The sequence below is a fragment of the Macrobrachium nipponense genome, chromosome 1 (assembly GCF_015104395.2).
Source record: "Macrobrachium nipponense isolate FS-2020 chromosome 1, ASM1510439v2, whole genome shotgun sequence".
Taxonomy (NCBI): domain Eukaryota; kingdom Metazoa; phylum Arthropoda; class Malacostraca; order Decapoda; family Palaemonidae; genus Macrobrachium; species Macrobrachium nipponense.
In genome coordinates this window covers 202,803,242-202,823,517 of record NC_087200.1, presented here as the reverse complement: position 1 = coordinate 202,823,517, position 20,276 = coordinate 202,803,242, and the positions used below count along the sequence as shown (strand labels likewise).

The following is a 20,276-nucleotide window of genomic DNA, read 5'->3' as shown; positions in this document are numbered from 1 at the left end:
TGTGACGAATTCGGTGGGGGTTTCGCAGAGTGCTTAGAATTCGACGGAATTTCTAGCGCATTCAGTATTCGAGTTTTTTACGATCTCCAAACACTTAGGCGAGACCACGGTCCAAAGTGAGCGAGAATCCCCGACAATTGTTACACGATAATCGGGAACCTCGCCTATGCTCGAATTCCTGTAATTTCTAGAATTTGGAAGAAGTCTGCTGCTGAAAGAAGAGTATCTATCAGTAGGTGACTAACCTGGAATAGAGAAGAACGGACGGGAATATCCAGTTTGGCTTGAACTATCGTCTTCGGTATTCTGTTCACCATTGAAGCTTTCCTTTGGGAAAGACTTTTCCTTCACTCTCTTGACTAGAGAACGAAGGCGGTCGATCTCCAATCCTTATTCTCTTTCCTCGAGGGGAAAAGAATTTAGGATGGAGGTCGTTGTACAGAACGTACAAATATACTATGTATATTACCCTCGCGACATGATTCTGTTAAGCAGTTGAATTGTCCGGGGGTAGGCGCATACCGTAGTTAACTCTACGGATTGTGACCGAAACGAATTGTATCTTAATTGAACTGCAACTCGGTGCTGCCTGCAACCTCCCAGCAGTTACCAGTTTCGATTTTAGATACTTGGTATTGTTACGACAACACCAAATCAGCTTTTGTATTTACCGAAATCCGTTTCGTTTAAATATAATTGCTCGAGCGTATTTTTTATGCGCGATGGTTCTAGCCGAACACATTCCTTCGTGGAATGGATTACCTGGCAACTCAGGATGACGAGTCAGCGAGAGCTCAGCTACTGCGTATTGAACTGCCTGATAGCAGCTCAGTATCAGCTGGTATCCGAGATGCACGGTCATTTATGTCTCTCTCTCCCCTGCTTTGATTGACTACCGAACCGTATCTCTGCCCAACAATCATGGACTTAGGTCTCTGATTAACGGGGATTCTCGCAATAATGAAGGACCATCTCCTTGCTGTGATGCTCGATTCCATTGCCTTCGACATTGCGAGAATTTTCAACAGAGATATCTCTTAGACTCTTTCATCTTTCTGTTTACCGCACGGTAACAGAAGTCTGTACTAGTCTCCCGCTGCATCGCACTGAGATAATGCGAATGATTTTGCAGACATCTGAGTATGTCTTCAAAATATCTCGTATTCGTAGGTGTGCAATTGTTCATTGTTCACCCCGAATTAACAGATGTGTCAGAAGACATCGCCTACTCTCCGACCTGACAGCTCTACTTCCAAATGTTCAGCCCATGAGAAGCAGTTCTTCAGGCGGCTCTCCCCTGGGTTTCCATTACTGAAAAGCGCCCCCTTTCATTGCATCGACGTCTCCTCACCGGACAGCAATGAAATAGCGGTTAGCGTTTTCAGTCATTTGTAAGCACAGGTTCTGAATCTTGAGAATCCTTCTCTCGATTCGTCTGTGAAGATGTAGGTTGCATTCATTGCCTACCTTCGTCTTCAACGGCACATAGTGTTGTTTCTCCTTAGCTGAGATTCAACAACTATGAGAATGTCTTGCCTTCAGGGACCTCGGTCTCTAGAAGGCAATTGACTTTCGCCTGTTGGGCACATGCCTTAAGAGAATAATCACCTCACCGTCTGGCATCGGTGACAAACAAATACACTATTTGTTTGGTCTTGGCATAACCCTTTAAAGGGCGAAGGTCACGTGACTTCCTCGGATGCTTGGACAACTTGCCTTACTACCGAACCAGTCAGTCGGCAGCTGTCAGAGCGCCCAAGTCAGTTATGAACTACACTGTGGACTTAGTTCGGTGGTTCCCGATCAATCATTACTTCGTCCTAATAGCTTGTCCCATTACCCATACCATCGACACCCACCATCGAGTGGCGGTGTCCTATCCACTACCGAGAAGAACTTCGCTGCATGGGGATAGGAGGATGCGAGACACTTCGCTGCAGACGGATAGATCAGTATGGGTACTGGACATCACCGAAGTCGAAAAGAGGGATAGGTCATGCGACTATTCCCTTCTTTTCCTCTGAGGGAACTGCATGACTTTTCCTGCGAAGTCAAGCATCCAGGGGATGGGGATCCGTGACGCTCTATTTCGTACCGAACTTCGTAGCGAAGACTCGGAACCCTTTGGTCCCTGACGATCGGTTCGAGTCGTTCACAATCCCCTCCCTAATGGACTTCACCGCCTTCGATGCGAAGGAGATGCTGCTTTGTCCGCAAGAACTTCTCCGTGGCGCAGGTACTGAAGGCAGGGGTCTGGTCCAACCAGACCACATGCACCTCCTTCTACCTTTGGGATTTTGCCCACAGGTCCTTGGATCTTTTTCCTTGGGACCCGTGGTGGCTGCTCAACACATTGTGTAGCAAACCCAGACCCTTGCAGGCTGAACAGCATCGAGTCCTGGTGTGACTGTAAGAATGGATGAGTGAATGAGTGTGACTGGCTCCTCTTCCCATCTTTTTCTTCCCCTCTACCTGTGGTAGAGGGACACAGTCGTCACCCTGCTGGACAAGGATGAGATGCAGGTGAGCTACTCAACAGAGCCCCATCCTATCCCTTCACTAGGGATGGGAGCATATATCTACCACTTCCTCCAACAAGGGGGAGGAAGTGGATGCCAGCTTGAGACAAACCCATACTTTATGTTGCCTCTTGCAAACAGGAACAAGTTCTTGCTTGCTGGTACGAAGAGATACGCTTGCCTCTCTCTTAGTACTTGGCCCAAAGGTCTGACCATTGATCCTGCGGTGCACACCCCGATCAATCGGACAGAGGCTTGGATCCCTCCCGCGCTCTTACGACCAGGGAGGCATTCCAAGGTTGGAAGAACACCAGTCTGTTCACCAAAAAGACTCAGATTCCTCCCACCAAGAAGTGAGTCTTCCTATTGTTAAAGGACCGAGGGTTTGTATTCGTGTCGGAACAAATGGCAATTTGTCGAAAATTGCATTTTTCCTTACTATACAAACCTGAGGTCCTTTACATATAGTCCCACCTCATGCCACCCCTCACTCTGCAACTTTTTGCATGGGCCTAAAGCAAAAGTGATTCTTCACCTCTCAGGCGCGCGCACTGTCGGACAAGCAGTTAACTACCGTTTTCCCCTTGTTCGAAGCTTACGACCGTCCCAGCTGCCGCTAGCTACTTCCTATTGTTAAAGAACCTCAGGTTTGTATAGTTAGGAAAAATGCAATTTTCAACAAATTGCCATTTTTGTGGCCGAGGAAATCCACCTTCTTGGCGCCGAAGGTGCATTTGTCAAAACAGAAGACAGGTCCGTTCTCCTCTAGGCACTTGAGGATGGCCTGGATGTGGTTCAGGTGCTCCTCCGGCAATCTGGAAAAGATAAGAATATCGTCCATGTAGCAGACGCAGAAGGGTAAGTCACTGAGGATGTTGTCCATGAGGCGTTGAAAAGTAGCCCCAGCGTTCCGCAGGCCGAAGGCGAAGGCGAACATGAAGGATCCGAAGGGCGCGATGATCACCTTCTTCGGAATGTCAATGGGATGGACGGGGACATGAAAATATGACAAATAAATCGATCTTGGAGAAGACCCTGGCGCTGGGGAGGGGCCTGGTGAGGTCCTGCATGGTTGGCAGGGGGTAGCTGTCGGGCATGGGGATGAGGTTTAGGCGCCGGTAGTCACCGCAGGGCCTCCATGTGTAAGAATTACATTATATATATCAAACCAGTGACCTGGGGTCATGGCATTAGGAGGGTTCTACGTGACCAAAGCAGACCTTAGATTACGCTATGCACTGTCTGCAGTAGCCTGATCTAGCTCTAAGCTTTGTCAACATTTTTATGTTATGATAACTTTGCACAACAACTTCCATGGGAAGCGTTGACCTGTTAACCTACGCCGGAAACTTGTAACTTCCGAGCCGGCGAACTACGTATGTGTTTTTATATGAATTGCTGAGATAGCTAATGTTCCGCTATTGACGCGATGCTTTAGAATGGCAGTTCCACGCGAAGAGTCAAACATATCGGTCGTCGACCGAGCTGCATCTCCTAGTAATGGAGTTACAGAATAAAGTTGTTACCTTGTGCAACTAGCCTGTTTGAATCATCTCCTCTAGACAAGAAAGAACCTCTCTACTAGATATCCAAGGGAGATGAGAGGAACCAAACACTTACTTACGGATAACAGCCGTAAGGAAAAAACAAAAAGTCTATCGCCAGCGATAAGACATTAGAAAGTGGTGGCAAGCGGAAAAACGAAGAACATGAGAAGTGGTGGCAAGCTAATAAACGAAGAACATAATTAACAAGACCCATATCAGCCGACCGAAGGTCTACAAGAACTAACTTCCACCTTCAACATCAAACGAAACAGAGGAAACGGGATCTTCAATCAACGCAACAGTTTATGAAGACGCAACTATGTCCTTCATCGAGAGGAATACAAGCATTTAACACTGACGTTTTGAGCAACAGTTATCACTTATCTTCGAGAATCTACACCGACGAGGGCGGCATCGAACATCGACGGAAAGAAGAAAACAAACACAGGGAACATCACCCGTTCGCAAGAGCAAGGACGCAGAGTGGACAGCTATAACGCAGTAGTGCAAGGACGGAGGCTGTGACGTCATCAATCTTGGACTTCTCAGAGCATCGTGCACCGAGAGAAGACCGTGACGTCATCACGACTTCCGACGCGAGACGTGGACAGGAACTGTGACGTCATCCCATGTCAACAATCCTTCGCAATATAATCTGGAGCTAAGTACCATTTTTTATCTATTCAGGTCTTTTCCTCAGTGAAGTGTTGTTCATCAAGAGTCGATCGTCCAGTATTCTGGGGGTGAGTTGTTCGCCATATTAATCTTCCTTCATTACAGAACCTATCTTCAACTACGAGGTTCTCGCCCGCAGATTAATTTTTTTTTTTCCTTTTCTCGTTGTCATTAACCATTTCTTGCAGGAATTCTCCGTATAATATTTTATCATATTATCTGTATTTTTGTATCTTTTGGGGGATTTTTCCTATTATTATAACACACTTATACAGTACATTGCTTATGCGTTTACGTAGTGGTCGAGTGTACTCTTATAGATATTTTGATAGGATTGCAAGGAATAGAAGTGATAAGAAAAAAGTGAAAGCCGAAATGGCAAACACCCTCCGGCTGGCAACCCCAACGTGGTGACTCTCGTTAGCGCGAGGTCAGCGATCGTCCCTTTTCAAGGTCGGGTCAATGGGTTCCTGCCTCAAAATGTTGAGGCATGGATCTCATCTGTAGACGCTCATTTAAATGCAAAAAGCATCACAGACCCAGCAGTACAATTACAGGAAGCCAAGAGCTTCGTTGACTTCGCTAAAGGCGACGCAAGTGCGTATCTAAGGGGGGTTTTCTTTTCCAAGAAGCGCTTACATGGGACGAGTTCAAAAATAGTTACGTGCCGTGTATGGGGGTGAAGAGGCTCTAGATGTAGTATTGGCATTGAGAATATCCTTAACCAAGCCTCCATGACTCAGCTCAATGTGTCGAGCGCGGCGCTAATTGCCGACCGCTAAATGAATATCAGGATAGTTTATGTAACTCCGGGTGGGTTGCGGGTGCTAACATCAAAGTGAAAGATTTTATCCGTTTGATCTACCTTACGTCTATCACTGTAATGTTGCCTGAAGCGTTAGTACGGTGTTTTGATAAAAAATTGCAGCCCGACAGTACGGAATTAGATGTGTATAAACAAATCACATGTCTAAAATGTACCGACCTAGATCCTTCGCTCATTCAAGTTTTTTGCAAAAAATGAAACAAGCCACAACAAGTAAATGTGGTACATAATAATAATCAAGTTGCAGGGATGGTTTGTTATAACTGTAAACGACCAGGTCACATGATTTCAGACTGTCGGACGCGTTTTTGTTCAATACACAATAGTTCAACTCATTCATATAACCGTTGCTACTCGAGGAATCAACAACAAACGCTACAAACGCGCAACCCAGTTGCTAGTGCAAATAAAAAGAAGGGTCCTCAGTACTATAAGAAAAGAAACAACCAAATGGAAATTCTGCACAACAGCAGAAACAAACAAATCGTGCTTCAGGTACCTCTGTTCCTGGGCCGTCTAGCCAGAACTCGCAAGGGCAAGCGAATTTTCAGGGTGTGATAAACAAAACAATACCACGTAGTTCACTCCAAGGGGGGAGAGGGCGATGTTGGGTCATCAATATCAACATCTTTTGTATCAAATAATCAGTTTAATCATTTATCAGATCATTGTGAGACAATTGATTTTCCTATGAAACACACGGCCGAATCAAAAAATCTGTGCAGGTTCCCGTAGATTTGCAACAAATTCATGCAATTATTAGTCAAAACGAGTTTGCGACCAACCTTACATGCAGTAATTTTGGACCATAAGTCATTCACTTTGTTCTTTGATTCTGGTAGTCCACGTAATATAATGGATTTAAGGACTCATCATTTACTCTTTTCAAATTTCCCTATAGAAAAGTCCGGAATAAGGCTCTCAGGGCATTGGGAATAATGAATTAAATGTTGTGGGCGTAACTCATGTACAGTATAAGGTCGGTAAGCGCACGTTAGCCGATACCTTTGTCGTTGTACAAAACATTCATATGTATCCCGCAGTAATTATCGGATACCCGTCTATGGGCACTCAAAATATTATCTTAGCACCTGCAAAACACGGCGTGTATATCAAAGGGAAATTCTATAGGTCTTCTAATACCCTAAAATCTGTTTTGGATAATAAAGAGACAGACAGAGTTGTCACTTACATTACGGAACCAATCACCTGTCTCATGAACCAAGAATAATACAGGCAACCCAACAGAACTCTCGCTCACCCGTAATATCAGCTTGCACGCAAACCCTCGAACCTAACGTAACTTCAAATATATTAGTGCGTGTAAAAAGAACCTTGCCAGGATCTGAAACATTAATCCTTTCCGAAACTCTGAAAACACACGGATTATCCGTCACACAAGCCGTTTATACAGTCGGCTCACAACAGCAATGTAATATCGAAGTCTGTAATCATTTGAATACCACTTTAGTAATCCACAAAAATCAACATATCTTGGATGCCGAAGTTTATAACATCGCATTCTTACCGTAGCTGAGATAAATCACGCTCAATCAGTCGCGGATGAAACCCTTTTGCAATCTATAAAGAACAAAATCAATAAAGATATTCAAGAAGAGAAAGTTTCAGCAGAAATTTTTGAATCTATTAACTAAATATCATGATGTTTTTTTCCACTACGAATGGAACTTTAGGAAAAACGGATGTCATAGAGCATCAAATCAGGCTCAAGGACAAACAGAAAGTAATCTATGTACCTTCGTACCGACTTCCTATGAAATTTCAGATGAGATAACAGAGGAAGTAGGTAAAATGTTAAAGGAAGGAGTCCATTAGGAAACTCAACAGCCCTTATAATTTTTCCGTTAATAGTAGTACCGAAAAAAGATCGAACTTGGCGGATATGCGTAGATTTTCGTCGTTTAAAACGAAGAAACAATCCCTGACAGATTCCCAGTACCATGTACCGATGATATCCTATCTTTACTAGGCCAGAATAATATTTTCACGAGCCTAGACTTACTAAAATGGATTCATCAGATTCCGATGGAACAAGAAAGTATCCCATACACTGCCTTCAGCACAGCCAGGGGACATTATGAATTTTTGCGTATGCCTTTTGGTTTACGTTGTGCTCCTATACTTTTTACTCGTATGATAAACGTCGTGTTTGGAGACTTGTTGGGAGATATCTTACATGCCTACATGGATGACTTAGTAATCTTTTCCAACACATTAGAGGAGCATTTTACGTAAATTGGAGTTAGTGTTACAAAGGTTAAGGCAGCATAATTTAAGGGTAAAGATAAGTAAGTGTGAATTTTTTTAAAACAGAACTAGTCTATCTAGGTTTCACGGTTTCTAGTGAAGGTCTTAAAGTCGTCCACGATAAGGTGTCGGCTATCCGTAACTTTTGTTTTCCGATACCTACTAACGTCAAGGGAATACAGCAATTTTTAGGGTGTAGCGGATATTATAGGAGGTTCATTAGGAACTACTCCATCATAGCCGCTCCCCTAACCGATCTTATTAAAATAAAAAAGGGCGTAGATTTCGTATGGTCTGAAATTCATCAACAGGCGTTCGATAATTGAAAGATGAACTGTGTAGTTCTCTATCTTGAAATTTCCTGACTTCCATAAGGAATTTTTCATAGCAACAGACGCCTCAGACCTAGGAGGGGTAGGTGGGGTATTGCTTCAACAATATGATAGACAGTTTTTTCCCTATAGCTTTTTATTCACGTAAACTGAGACCTTCCGAAAGTGCAAATATGCAGTAATAGACAAGGAAGGGCTCGCTATTGTTAATTCACTCGTGCACTTTAAATTCATAATCTACGGTTATCCCGTCAAGGTTCTCACTGATCATAAGCCCCTAACCGACTTCTTTAAAGGCTTTAGTCACAGCCCCAAGCGAACTCGGTGGCACATGATCATTCAGGACTTTGGGCGCGAGGATCGGGTATTTACCTGGGAAAGCAAATATCATTGCTGACGCATTATCACGCAACCCCCCCTCTTCATCTTGTACCGAGCCATTAGCTGAATTAATAGATATCTCAACCTCCATGCCCGTTGTTAAAACTATATCCGAACAGGAAGATCTGGGCTGGAGTGCTGAACTATTACAGACAGAACAAAGAAAAGATCCGCAAATAGAAAAAATCATCATTGCGTTAAACGGAAATCCGAAGGGAAAAGAATACCTAAAGTATAAAGCAACAGAATTATATCCTACAGGAAATCTCCTGTGTAGATCTGTGACGAGGAAAACCCGCAACACACCGCAGTTGAATAACAACCAGGTGGTGGTGCCTATCTCACTCATACCCACTGTCTTAAAGTGGTTGCATGAAAATCCACTGCACGGACATCCGGTTATACCTTAATGTCACAGAAAGCCAAATCCTTAGTTTTATTGGCATACGATGCTTAGAGATATAAAAAAGCACATAGCAAATTGTCGCACTTGTCAAGAATACAAGGGCACACGAAGACACCTGTCAGCCTAGGGCTTACCCCGTGCCAAATCAACCCTTTGAAAGAGTACATTTAGATTTATTAACAGGATTTTACGAGTCAGACAGAGGAAATAAGCACCTCCTAGTAATTATAGACGCTTTGACTCGATATACAGAACTTATAGCGCTTAAAACAAAACCGCGGTCGAGTGCGCTAGGAAGTTTACGAGTGCTACATTTGTAAACATGGAATTCCACACATCATTATCTCAGACTCGGGCGGGGGGGAGTTCAATAATCATTTCCTTAACTCCTTGTGCGAATTCCTTAGTATAAAGAAAGTCAATACCATGATCTATCACCCAGAGGTCTAATGGGCTAGTGGAAAGGGCAAATCGTAAGGTTTTTAAAACATTTTAAGGGTCACCTTAGGGGGGGCAGATCCCAACTGGGACATTGCCATACCTGCGGTACTAAGCACACTTAATCACTCGTATCACGTATCTATTAAAATGACACCGCACGAGGCACTGTACGGTATCCCGGCCCGAACGCCTTTCCACATCTTAAAGCCTACAACTAATTTATCAAATCCTCTAAAGGATGTTATGGATTGCAAGCATAAGTCGATATAATATAATTCGTAAGAATTTAGAAGAAGCTCAGATAATAATGAAAAAAATCATGATAAATAGCTAAGCCAACTAGAACATATGCCGTGGGCGATCAGGTATACATACAGTATACGTGCGTAAAGGTTTAAATTATAAACTGACACCTAAGTTTGAAGGCCCGTTTAACATTTTAGAAAATTTAACGGCCATAGAGTTTAGGGTTCAAAATGTATCCAAACCCACTGATGTGAGAATAGTCCCATTGGCACATATCAGAATCTAAAGAAAGATAGATGGAGTGAGGGAAAAAATGGTTGTATTTATGAAACTTGTATAATAATTTATATATATATATCTATTAATCATATTGTATGTAACCTATTCTTTTACGCGAGTTTATTACATCTGTTTTTACTCATTGCAGTTTTCAAAAATGAATCTGTTATTGTTAGGAGTGATATTGTGTATTCAGACATCTTTGTTGTATGGAAAGAGTGCTAGGACTAAAGACATAGAATTTAATCATGGCTCGATTATCGAGAGAATCGATGATGTATTCATCGTGTCAAGTAATATTGTTATCGAGGTAGATATGCACGCCATTTTCTTACCTGAAGATGACGTCCTTAACTTAAAGAATGACCTGATGAGGTTTGGTATTTCCCTTAAGGAAATGCATGAACGTAATTTTCATGCTAACTCAGAGATTTCACTAGCTCAAACAACAAGCGTCGCAGAAATGTTGTCTTATGACATACAAAATAAAACCGCCGAGGCAGAAGAACTCGCTCGTGACCTGCTGATGTGGTCTGTGCGGCACAATACTGTTGAGCGTCGCAACCCGCTTATTCTAGCTGGACTAAACATCTTAGGATCAGTTGCGAATCTAGGCTTAGGAATCTCAATCGCCTCAAGATAAATAATCAAAATAAAAGAATTGAGTTTTTGCAACACAAAACGGAACTGGCCTTATCAGAACTTCGCAGCCAGTTATCTTCGGATCAATCAAATAATGAATATCGTTAATGAACATTCAAATAATATCGATCAGGTCATGGAAGTTCAACATTTGCTGGCTACTTTAGCTTACTATAGTTCGAAAATAGATCATATCGTGTGAAAATATCACATTTTATTGAAAAGTCAAAGATTACGTAGAAGCAATTACGTTAGCAACAAAGGGTGTGTTATCTCCTCACCTCATGCCTATTAAAGATTTGACGTTAACTTTGGAAACGGACGGGAGAAGCTAGGTTATATTCCTTTATTGGATGCCCATAAAGTAGAATTCTATTATAGCCTAATATCAGTCAGCGTTGAAAATTATAGAATTATGATCACGATTCCTTTTGATTCTTCCGATGCTTGGCATCATACAAAATAGCACCGTTTCCTACTTTTATGACGAATAACTCAATCCAGTAATATCCAATTTAACAGGGCATGTACTGATTTCTTCTGATAAGAATCATTTACAGTCATTAGAGACTTAGATAAACTCACTCACTGTTCAGAAGCCATGAATAATAAAATTTGTACAGCTGACTCTTTTGAATTCTATCCTATATCAACGGATTCATGTGAGTTAGACATAGTGCTAAACGGCTCTCTCTCTCATACAAGCGAAGGTTGTCTGGGGAAACTTTATCCTTTTTTCGGTAATAAATTCAATTACAGGATGAATAATGGTTTCCTGATCCGTTATGATAGGCCGGATTCGACGTCGTGTGTCCGGACACATCCATCCGCCCATGCCCCTATCTTCGTAGCAGCCGATGGTTGTACGGGGACATCTACAAATTATACCGTCAGAGGGGTCAACACGATAATACGTGAGAAGGCGTATTTCGCGAACTACACTGGGCAACAACGATCATCCCATCACTACCTCTCCCATACAACGCGCGAGTAGCTCATCGTCTGACGCAACTGGCTGAGATGACCACGCGTCATCGACTTATGCAGGTGGAGAAAATCTTCGCTACTACATTCTGCTAGCCGTGTTCAGCGTGACGGCCATATTGGTTATCGCCGTCAACATCTTTGCTTGGCGTAGGCTGAGGCGTAAACAGACAAGGATCTCCAAGGGAACGTACTGGCCCGTCTGGATGACGTACCCGTTAAACTCAAGTCTTTTGCGTTTAGGGCCGCCTGACCTGGCCATTTCAGTTCGTGCCTAGGGAATTGTCTGGAATTGTGTTGTTGTGTGAAAAGCGGTCCGTATGCTGGCAACAATGTAGGACAAGAAAGACTCACGCCTTTGCATTTGAACAGTTAAAGTATCTCCAGGGCACCTAATAAATCATTATAGCCCAATATTTACATTAATATATGCCTAAAGGTATTTTTCGGGCACCTAATAAACATATCAGCCCTATATATTGAATTTCTGCAGAATTACATTGTTTATACTATTATACCATTATATTTATCTATTATAAAGAGTGACAAGTACTCTTTAACTATTATCCATGATCATGCTATAATCATTATTTAGTAACCATTATTCTTAATCAGGTTACCTGTTATCATATTAATCATGTATACATGTTTTGATTTTTACCATTTTATTATTTTGGGTACATAATCATTATTATTACCAAACATGGATCTATATTTTCCATGCATTTATCGTTGTTTATGAATATGTCAACAAGGGTATGTAACAGAACCTTTTTGTGCATTTAATCACTTAGTATGTTACGAGCACGCTCTATGAACAATGTTTAAAGTAACTTTTTTTTGTTATTCAAGGCTTGAATAGGTAGCAGACCGAGCCTAATGTAAGAATTACATTATATATATAAACCAGTGACCTGGGGTCATGGCATTAGGAGGGTTCTACGTGACCAAAGCAGACCTTAGATTACGCTATGCACTGTCTGCAGTAGCCTGATCTAGCTCTAAGCTTTGTCAACATTTTTATGTTATGATAACTTTGCACAACAACTTCCATGGGAAGCGGTTGACCTGTTAACCTACGCCGGAAACTTGTAACTTCCGAGCCGGCGAACTACGTATGTGTTTTTATATGAATTGCTGAGATAGCTAATGTTCCGCTATTGACGCGATGCTTTAGAATGGCAGTTCCACGCGAAGAGTCAAACATATCGGTCGTCCGACCGAGCTGCATCTCCTAGTATGGAGTTACAGAATAAAAGTTGTTACCTTGTGCAACTAGCCTGTTTGAATCATCTCCTCTGACAGAAAGAACCTCTCTACTAAGATATCCAAGGAGATGAGAGGAACCAAACATTACTTACGGATAACAGCCGTAAGGAAAAAACAAAAAGTCTATCGCCAAGCGATAAGACATTAGAAAGTTGGTGGCAGCCCTTTTCACCATGTGGAGGGGGGACGCCCATGGACTCACTGCCTTTTTACAGATCCTCATCTTCTCCATTTCTTTGAATGCGGTTTTGGCTTCATGGAGGAGCTTTGGCGGGAGGCGGCTGAACTTGGTATGTGTCAGGGGGCCCTTGGTCTCAATATGGGGGAAGACACTGTGCTTGGGCACAGCCCCAGCCACCTGGCGAAGCTCGGGACGGAAGACATCTGGAAACTCCTGGAGAAGGGAGGTGTATCTGTGGTGCGGAAGGATGGAGCAGATGGTGGGCGCCCTTGGTCCTCTGGTGAGTGGGTGGGAGAGGCAGGTCTCGGTATCGAGAAGGCGCTGGCGGGCCACATCCTCCAAGAGGCTGTGGTGGGCGAGGAAATTCACCTCCAGGAGAGGGGTCCGTATGTTGGCGAAGACGAAGGACCAGGTGTAGGTCCTGCCCAAGAACGCAATGGTCTGGGCCCTGGTGTCGTAGGTGTGGATGGGTGTCCCGTTCGCAGCTACAAGGACGGTCTGGTTGTCGGGGGTGTGGCTGTGATCCTCTGCAGACGAAAGGAACACCGAGTGCATGGCACCAGTGTCAGCCAGCTTCCTGATGCCAGAGATGCTGTTCTGGGCCCCTGGGTTGGGACTTCGTTACTGCTGCTGCCATGGGGGCTTGTTTTGGTGCTGCCTCCATCATTTTTTGAAGGGCGGAAGGAGCAAGGGTGCTCGCACTTCCGTGCCTTGCTGCTGAACTGGCAGCGGAAGCAGCACAACCCGACGTCTGGGAGGGGCTTCAGCGATCGCTGGTATGCTGCACCAACCGTTTCCTCCTGCTGTAGGCTGTTAGCTGACGGAGGAGAGGAGAGTTTTGCAGCTTGAATGGTGGTAAATAGTGCAACAGCCCGCTGCACCAGACTTTCCATCTCCGTGGTCTTGGCATTAGGGATCTGGCTTCGGACTTCAGGCATGAGCTGGTAAAGGAAGAGTTGGTGAAGGATGCTCACCTCCTGCCTTAGTCCTTGGTGGTCCACTTCTGGCAAGAGGACCAGATCCTGGAGCTTGTGCCAGGCCAGTTTGGGATCCAAGATGATCATGGGGTTGACCATGAGGTCGAAAATTTGGGCGGCTCGCTGGGGAACTGGGAGGGAGAAGGCCTGGATGAGCTCCCTCTTCAAGCTTTTGTAGGGCAGCTCCCCGCGCTGGCTGTGCATGCATGGGGCGAGGCGTTTGAAGGCATCTGCTGTGAGGGTCCGGGCGATGAAGTTCGCCTTGGTGCTGTGAATCCAGAACTATTTCTGCCCATTGCAGCCATGTTGCGATGTCCTCACTGCAGAAGGGTGGCAGTGTGTCGTGGGGCTCCAACAGTGCAGTCGTTTGGGGCGCAGGCACGGGCGTCGAGGAGGACTTGAGCGCAAAGAAGGATTGTCTCGCGGATCGTGGGGTCGAGGTGGACACAGAGAAGTCGATTGAATGCGCTGAATGCTCCATTGTACAGTGGGCCCCCCGTATTCGTGTTCTCTGGATTCACGGACTCACACAATCGCGGATTTCTCTCGGGAACATTTCCCTGCATTATTCGCGGAAAATTCGCACATTCGAGGTATTTTTCTAAGAGAAATATCCACAAATTCCTGTTTTTTTTATCAATTTCATCATAAAATGCACTTTTTGTGATAAAACTATTAAAAAAACCAAGTATGAAAATTTTTAGTGTTTTTTCTTGAGTTTTAACTAACAAAATAGGCTGTTTTTAGCGTTTTTATAGAGGTTCCAAACATTCGCGGGTGCTAACTATTCACGGGGGGGTCTGGTACGCATCCCCCGCGAATACGGGGGGACCACTGTATTGTCAAACTCATGTTTAGGATCGATGAGAAGTCGTGAATGGTGGGCCAAACTGCAAGACTGAAAGCCGAAACACTTGTATGAAGAAATGCCGTTGTGAGTCCACTAATGGCGTTGAGGAGTACCAGAGAACCTAGACTAGGCATCGTATGGGTCTGTTAAAGGTTCTCTGAAGGTGAGCGGTAGTAATTAGTCCCTTAATGGCAAAGCCAAAGCCACTTGGTCAACTACTCCTGGGTCACCAATTGTGAGGTCTGAGTAATACGAGGAGAGTGAGCGAACTGATTTTATTCGGCAAATGAGGCTGTACATAAGGCAGCTTGCAGATGGAAGCATAGTGTACGTCACGCATGCACAAGCAAACATAAACAAAAAGGGACATAGCCCCCACTGTGAATGTATTTCTTCACAGACAAAAATAGAAGAATGATATTACATAGAGGGAACGGATTCCCAACATATATACATCAATAGAAAGGGCATAAAATACTGTACATTTTAGTTCCTGGAAGAAAAGAGAGGACATAAACATTTTACAATGGAAGGGCGAACATTCACCCGAATGTCGTTCTTACAGTTCCTCTATATGTCGGGTTCTTCCTATGATATTAAAATGACTGGCATCTATGTGTGTATATTGCAACTTTTACTGTGATTTCATATGTTAGATTGTTCTGGATTTGATAGTCGACAACTGATTCTGTAGCTAATTCCTTGATGAGAGGAAATTCAGACTAGCAGCCTCCTGGTGCAACCGATGTAAGTGCCAAGATTACATCTGGGACAATTATACTTATAAATGACACTGGAGGCAAACAGGGGCTGATCTTATCCTTAACTTGGAAGAGTGAGCCGATATTTTGGGGGTTTATGGGAATTAGGCATTGAATAGGTTTATGTAACTCGCATTAAACCATTCGTTTATGAAAAAATAGAAAACAATATTTCCAATTTCCTTCTCTGGTATATCTGAATTCTTCATATTCATATTGGAGTATGTAAGATTTATAAATTATTGTGCGTCAACACAATCTCCTCAAAATTCAGTGTTCCAAGCATGCCAACTGTACCGCACACTTCAAATGCATTTCGTCACCCTTCGGTCAAACGAAATGTATTTATATTAGTTGAAGGAAGTTATAGATTATGTAATATTTTATATATATATTATCTTTCGTATGTTTAACTTGAAATAAAAAATTTTTAACAGAAAGATCTTTAAACAAATGATAACCTGATAACATTAGATAAGCCAAACTCCACTCACGTATTATTTGCATAAAATAACGATCAATACAGATGATAATCTGTTGATATGGTTGGTAGGCCTGTTCCTATCTAAGCATAATGAAACATTCATAATGATTTGGATAAGATACTTAGAAACCTGCTTAAAACAAGGTTTTTCCATATAATTTTATTTTATACTTGTGTTAATAGATTAAATTTTCATATTATAAAAAGATTTTCTGAAATTAATTATTGTATGAAAAAAAATGAAAACTTATTAAAAGATATATTTTGTAAAGTGATACAGTAATATGATAGTGTTATTGTACAATATGCTCCATTATCAAAATTTTTGCAGCAACATAATTCAAGAGAGAGAGAGAGAGAGAGACCTATTATGCTCAGTATGGGGTCCAATCTGGAATGAGCTTAATGGACATAACTGCATTATAAATATGCTGTAAATCATTTTTATCATTAAAATTAGTAGTCACATACACAATATGAAAATATGTATACAGTATTTAGTGAATGAATTGTGTTGCTCTACAAAAAAAAGCAAATTAGCAATAATTTTAGAGATATGGTCAATAGAAAAATTCCACAACTTAGTGAAAGTTCCCCATGGAAACGTGAATAATGTGTTCCACAAAAATCCGCAACAAAGTGGAGACCGCGGAAATGTGAAACGCATAAAACGGGGGAGGTCATTATGTTACTAGAAGTTCTTGGTACTAGGTATAAACCCTGACTGGTCTGATCTTCAGTTAATTTAAGAGTGCGAGTACAAGTAAACATGGATGGTTAAGATGAAATAGTAGCATCTGACAGGAAAAAGAGGAAGCCACAAACTCATTTGTGTGGTGAGTACTCCTCTTATAAATCTTGTTTATTGTGAGATAGGCTCTAATCTTGGCTGCTGAGACACACTAGGCTACATTCCTTACAAGCTAAACGTTTTGCATATTTCTTTTAAATGAATCAGGTTTGTATGTTCGTTGGCTGATATTCATACAGAAGCTGTCTTCTGTTAAATTTTATAAGTTATATTTGCAACATTGTAGATTAACCTGCTTTTTTTTTACATCTGTTCAACAGAACACGAGCATTTTTCCCACAGACGAACAGAATGCACGGTTCTTTATGCCATTCTATTTTGTTTTCCAGAGATTTTCCTTTTGGACCAATAGAGAAACTGACATTATTTGGAATACACTTTCTTCCCTATGGTCAGAAGTGTTTTTTTATGAGTCTTTTTCATTGCATTGTTGTTTTTAAATGTTACATTAACTCAAGTTCTTAAAGAGATGGGCAGTTCTTTATAATTACGTATTATTATTATTCAGAAGATGAAACCTATTCATAGAGGAAGAAGCCCACAGGGGCCGTTGACTTATAATTCAAGCTTCCAAAGGATATGGTGTTCATCAGGAAGAAGTAAGAGGATGTATTGGGAAATAATACAGAAAGAAGAGATAAAAGAAGTGATACAATTCTTCATGCTAAAATCCCATAGTGCATGTTTTATTACAGCTAAATCATGATCTCATGAACATCACATGTCAATGGACCTGATTGCAAAACGCCCTGTCATTTTCTTTGAATTGGGAAAATCTATTCATTTAGTTGCTGAAGAGAACCAACACCTTTTCACCATGATCTTCAGGAGACTAATTTAGACATTTTACTATTTAGACCTTATTAATTCCATTTTTAATTTTCTTAAAAGAAAACTATTGTACCTGTTTTGCCTGTCTGTCCGCACTTTTTTCTGTCTGCCCTAAGATCTTAAATACTACTGAGGCTACAGGGCTGTAATTGGTATGTTGATCCTCTACCCTCCAATCATCTAACAAACCAAAATGCAGCCCTCTAGCCTCAGTAGTTTTTATTTTGTAGTAGTTTTTATTTTATTTAAGGTTAAACGTAGCCATAATCGTGCTTCTGGCAATGCAACAACACTGGCTGCCTGAGCTAGCTGAGTTTCATGGGCCCCGGCTCATACTACAGTATACCCAGACCACCTAAAGATAGATTTATTTTTGGTGGCCTTCATTTTGTGCAGTGTAGAAAACTATTGCGCCAAAGAAACTTCATTGCCTTTTTTTACCTGTTTATTTTGATATCCAATAAAATATTGCTTAATTACCTTGTGTACTATATAAAATATTACTTTAATAACCTTGTGTACTATGTAGACATATACTGTAAGTATGTATAGGGCTCCAAAGGTGGCAGAAAGTCTGATTTTTATTGTAATACTCCGATATTTATATCCTTTTTCATCCTTCAGCTGAGCTTACATGTGAATTTAGTCGTGATGAAGTTCTCGTTGAAAATCTTGTGGAGAGATCTGATGCCAATACCTGGATCTTTAATGGTAAGTTCATGTTCAGAATTTCTTATGGAAATATTCAACAAATCTTAGCTAGAATCTCATTATCTGCTGCTCCCTAGAATAGATTTGTATGCCCAGTTAACACAGAGGAGAAGATGAGACGTGATGTCTCAAAGCTGCCCATGCAATAGCAGACTCTATTCCATGAATGTGCATTTCATTGTATAGATTAAGAGTTAGTTACCGAACTTCTGATCCCCAATGTCATCTGTAGCTTAGAGTCTATAAATAGCAGTCCCTGTACAAAACAAATGCTCTGTTGAAGTGCCATCTTACCTTACTGTTAAGTTCCCCTAAGGACCTTTATTTCTTTAATTTAAAGAGAATGGAGCTATATTTCTCCTGGGTGTGTTGTTCAGGATACTGTGTGGTGTGTCTGTGTATGTTTGTACAAAAGCTGGCTCGTAGATACATAACTCATTTGTTCTGAAAGCTCTCGCGAGAGAGAGCAGGACTTTAAAAAATCTCTCTCTACAGCCACTATGACTACATCTACTGCTACTTCTGCAACCGTAACAACTACTCCATTTGACTTCTTTAACAACTACTGATACAACTACACCCACCACAACCCCCACTACTAATGATACTTCAACTTCAACCACCATGACCCCAGCTACAACTGAAGTAAAAAGTAATTATTCATCCTTATTCATTTATGTTTTTTTTCTAAGGATTACAGGTCTTCCAACATTCTATCTATTACAAGTACCGTGAACACTAATGATAAATATTGTTATCCCTGATACTTTAATAATTGTTTAAACATCTAAATAGTTTTATTAGCATAGGACAAATTCCTAAATGCTATAAATCATATCATTAAATATCAATGCCATAAGAAGGTATTCCTAGCTCAGAGGGTGTCTCCTATTATGATAAGTAAGGTATGATCTTAAATTTAAATATAAGTCAAGGCTTTAAATGTCATCAGAGCATTGCACATTCTTTCAAATGAGTCATTTATAAGATGAGTTTAAATGGGTAAAATGAAATTTTAGCAGAAAATCGTCATTCATGTGTATAGCAGCTCTTGACCAAGTAGAAATTAATGTTTAGTGATGAATAAAGATTTGTTTTCACTTCAGCTTGCCCATCGGGCTTCCAGACATTTAATGGTTCCAGTTATTGCTTTTGCTGGAATAAGCAGTCATGGAGAACTGCACAAAGTGATTGCAAAGGACTTGGCAGTGAGTTGGTCAAGATAACAAGCAATGCAGAGAATGATTTCATTGGAAGTAAGTACTACAAAGATTTCTCTCTCTCTCTCTCTCTCTCTCTCTCTCTCTCTCTCTCTCTCTCTCTCTCTCTCTCTCTCTCTTTTATTATTTTCTCATTTCAGTTCTAGCAGAAGTCCATATAAGCCTTCTTGTGACCTGCCATATTGTAAAGTTATTTAACCTCTGCTTCCCACCAACATAGAATAAATGTCAAATTTCCTTTTTTGTAAAATAATTCCCTCATACTAAAGTCTGTCCAAACAGAATACAACTTCTCTGTATTTTTTTAGATAAAATGTAATGACATATTATACTGTAAATATTGTCAAAACTGTGTTGATGGTCCAACTGACAGTTCTACGTTCTCTTTACGTGTGGGCACTCATCCGTCAAATAGTTGTGGGGAAACTGACTGGTAAAACTGTGCATGAATACCTGGCCTTACATTTGTACATTTCACAAAGATGTGTATTCACAGAATGTTTCTTTTCAGATAAAATAGTAGATCAGCATCACTGCTGGATTGGACTGAATGACATAGACACGGAAAACAGCTTTAAATGGTCTGTGGATAACAGCAGTATTCAAGACAATGGCAATTATTCAAGGTGATTATA

At 41.6% G+C, this 20,276-nt stretch overlaps 2 protein-coding genes across 9 annotated transcripts in view; one reads left to right on the top strand and one right to left on the bottom strand.

The window, feature by feature from the left end:
- Nucleotides 1-20,276, bottom strand: part of LOC135220025 (CD209 antigen-like protein E) — a 677,021-nt gene that overhangs the window by 18,351 nt on the left and 638,394 nt on the right. The window lies entirely within an intron of this gene.
- The window catches only part of LOC135220027 (CD209 antigen-like protein E), a 596,816-nt gene continuing 593,044 nt past the window's right edge, over nt 16,505-20,276 (top strand). The window contains exons 1-4 of one of the 3 annotated variants that reach the window (XM_064257354.1): nt 16,548-18,421; nt 18,917-19,073; nt 19,528-19,677; nt 20,153-20,267. In XM_064257354.1, the coding sequence (XP_064113424.1) occupies nt 19,046-19,073; nt 19,528-19,677; nt 20,153-20,267 (293 nt within the window). In that variant the 5' untranslated portion in view covers nt 16,548-18,421; nt 18,917-19,045. Of the gene's footprint in view, nt 18,422-18,916; nt 19,074-19,527; nt 19,678-20,152; nt 20,268-20,276 lie in introns of all 3 variants that reach the window. The other 2 variants (XM_064257353.1, XM_064257355.1) reach the window with 2 other exon arrangements.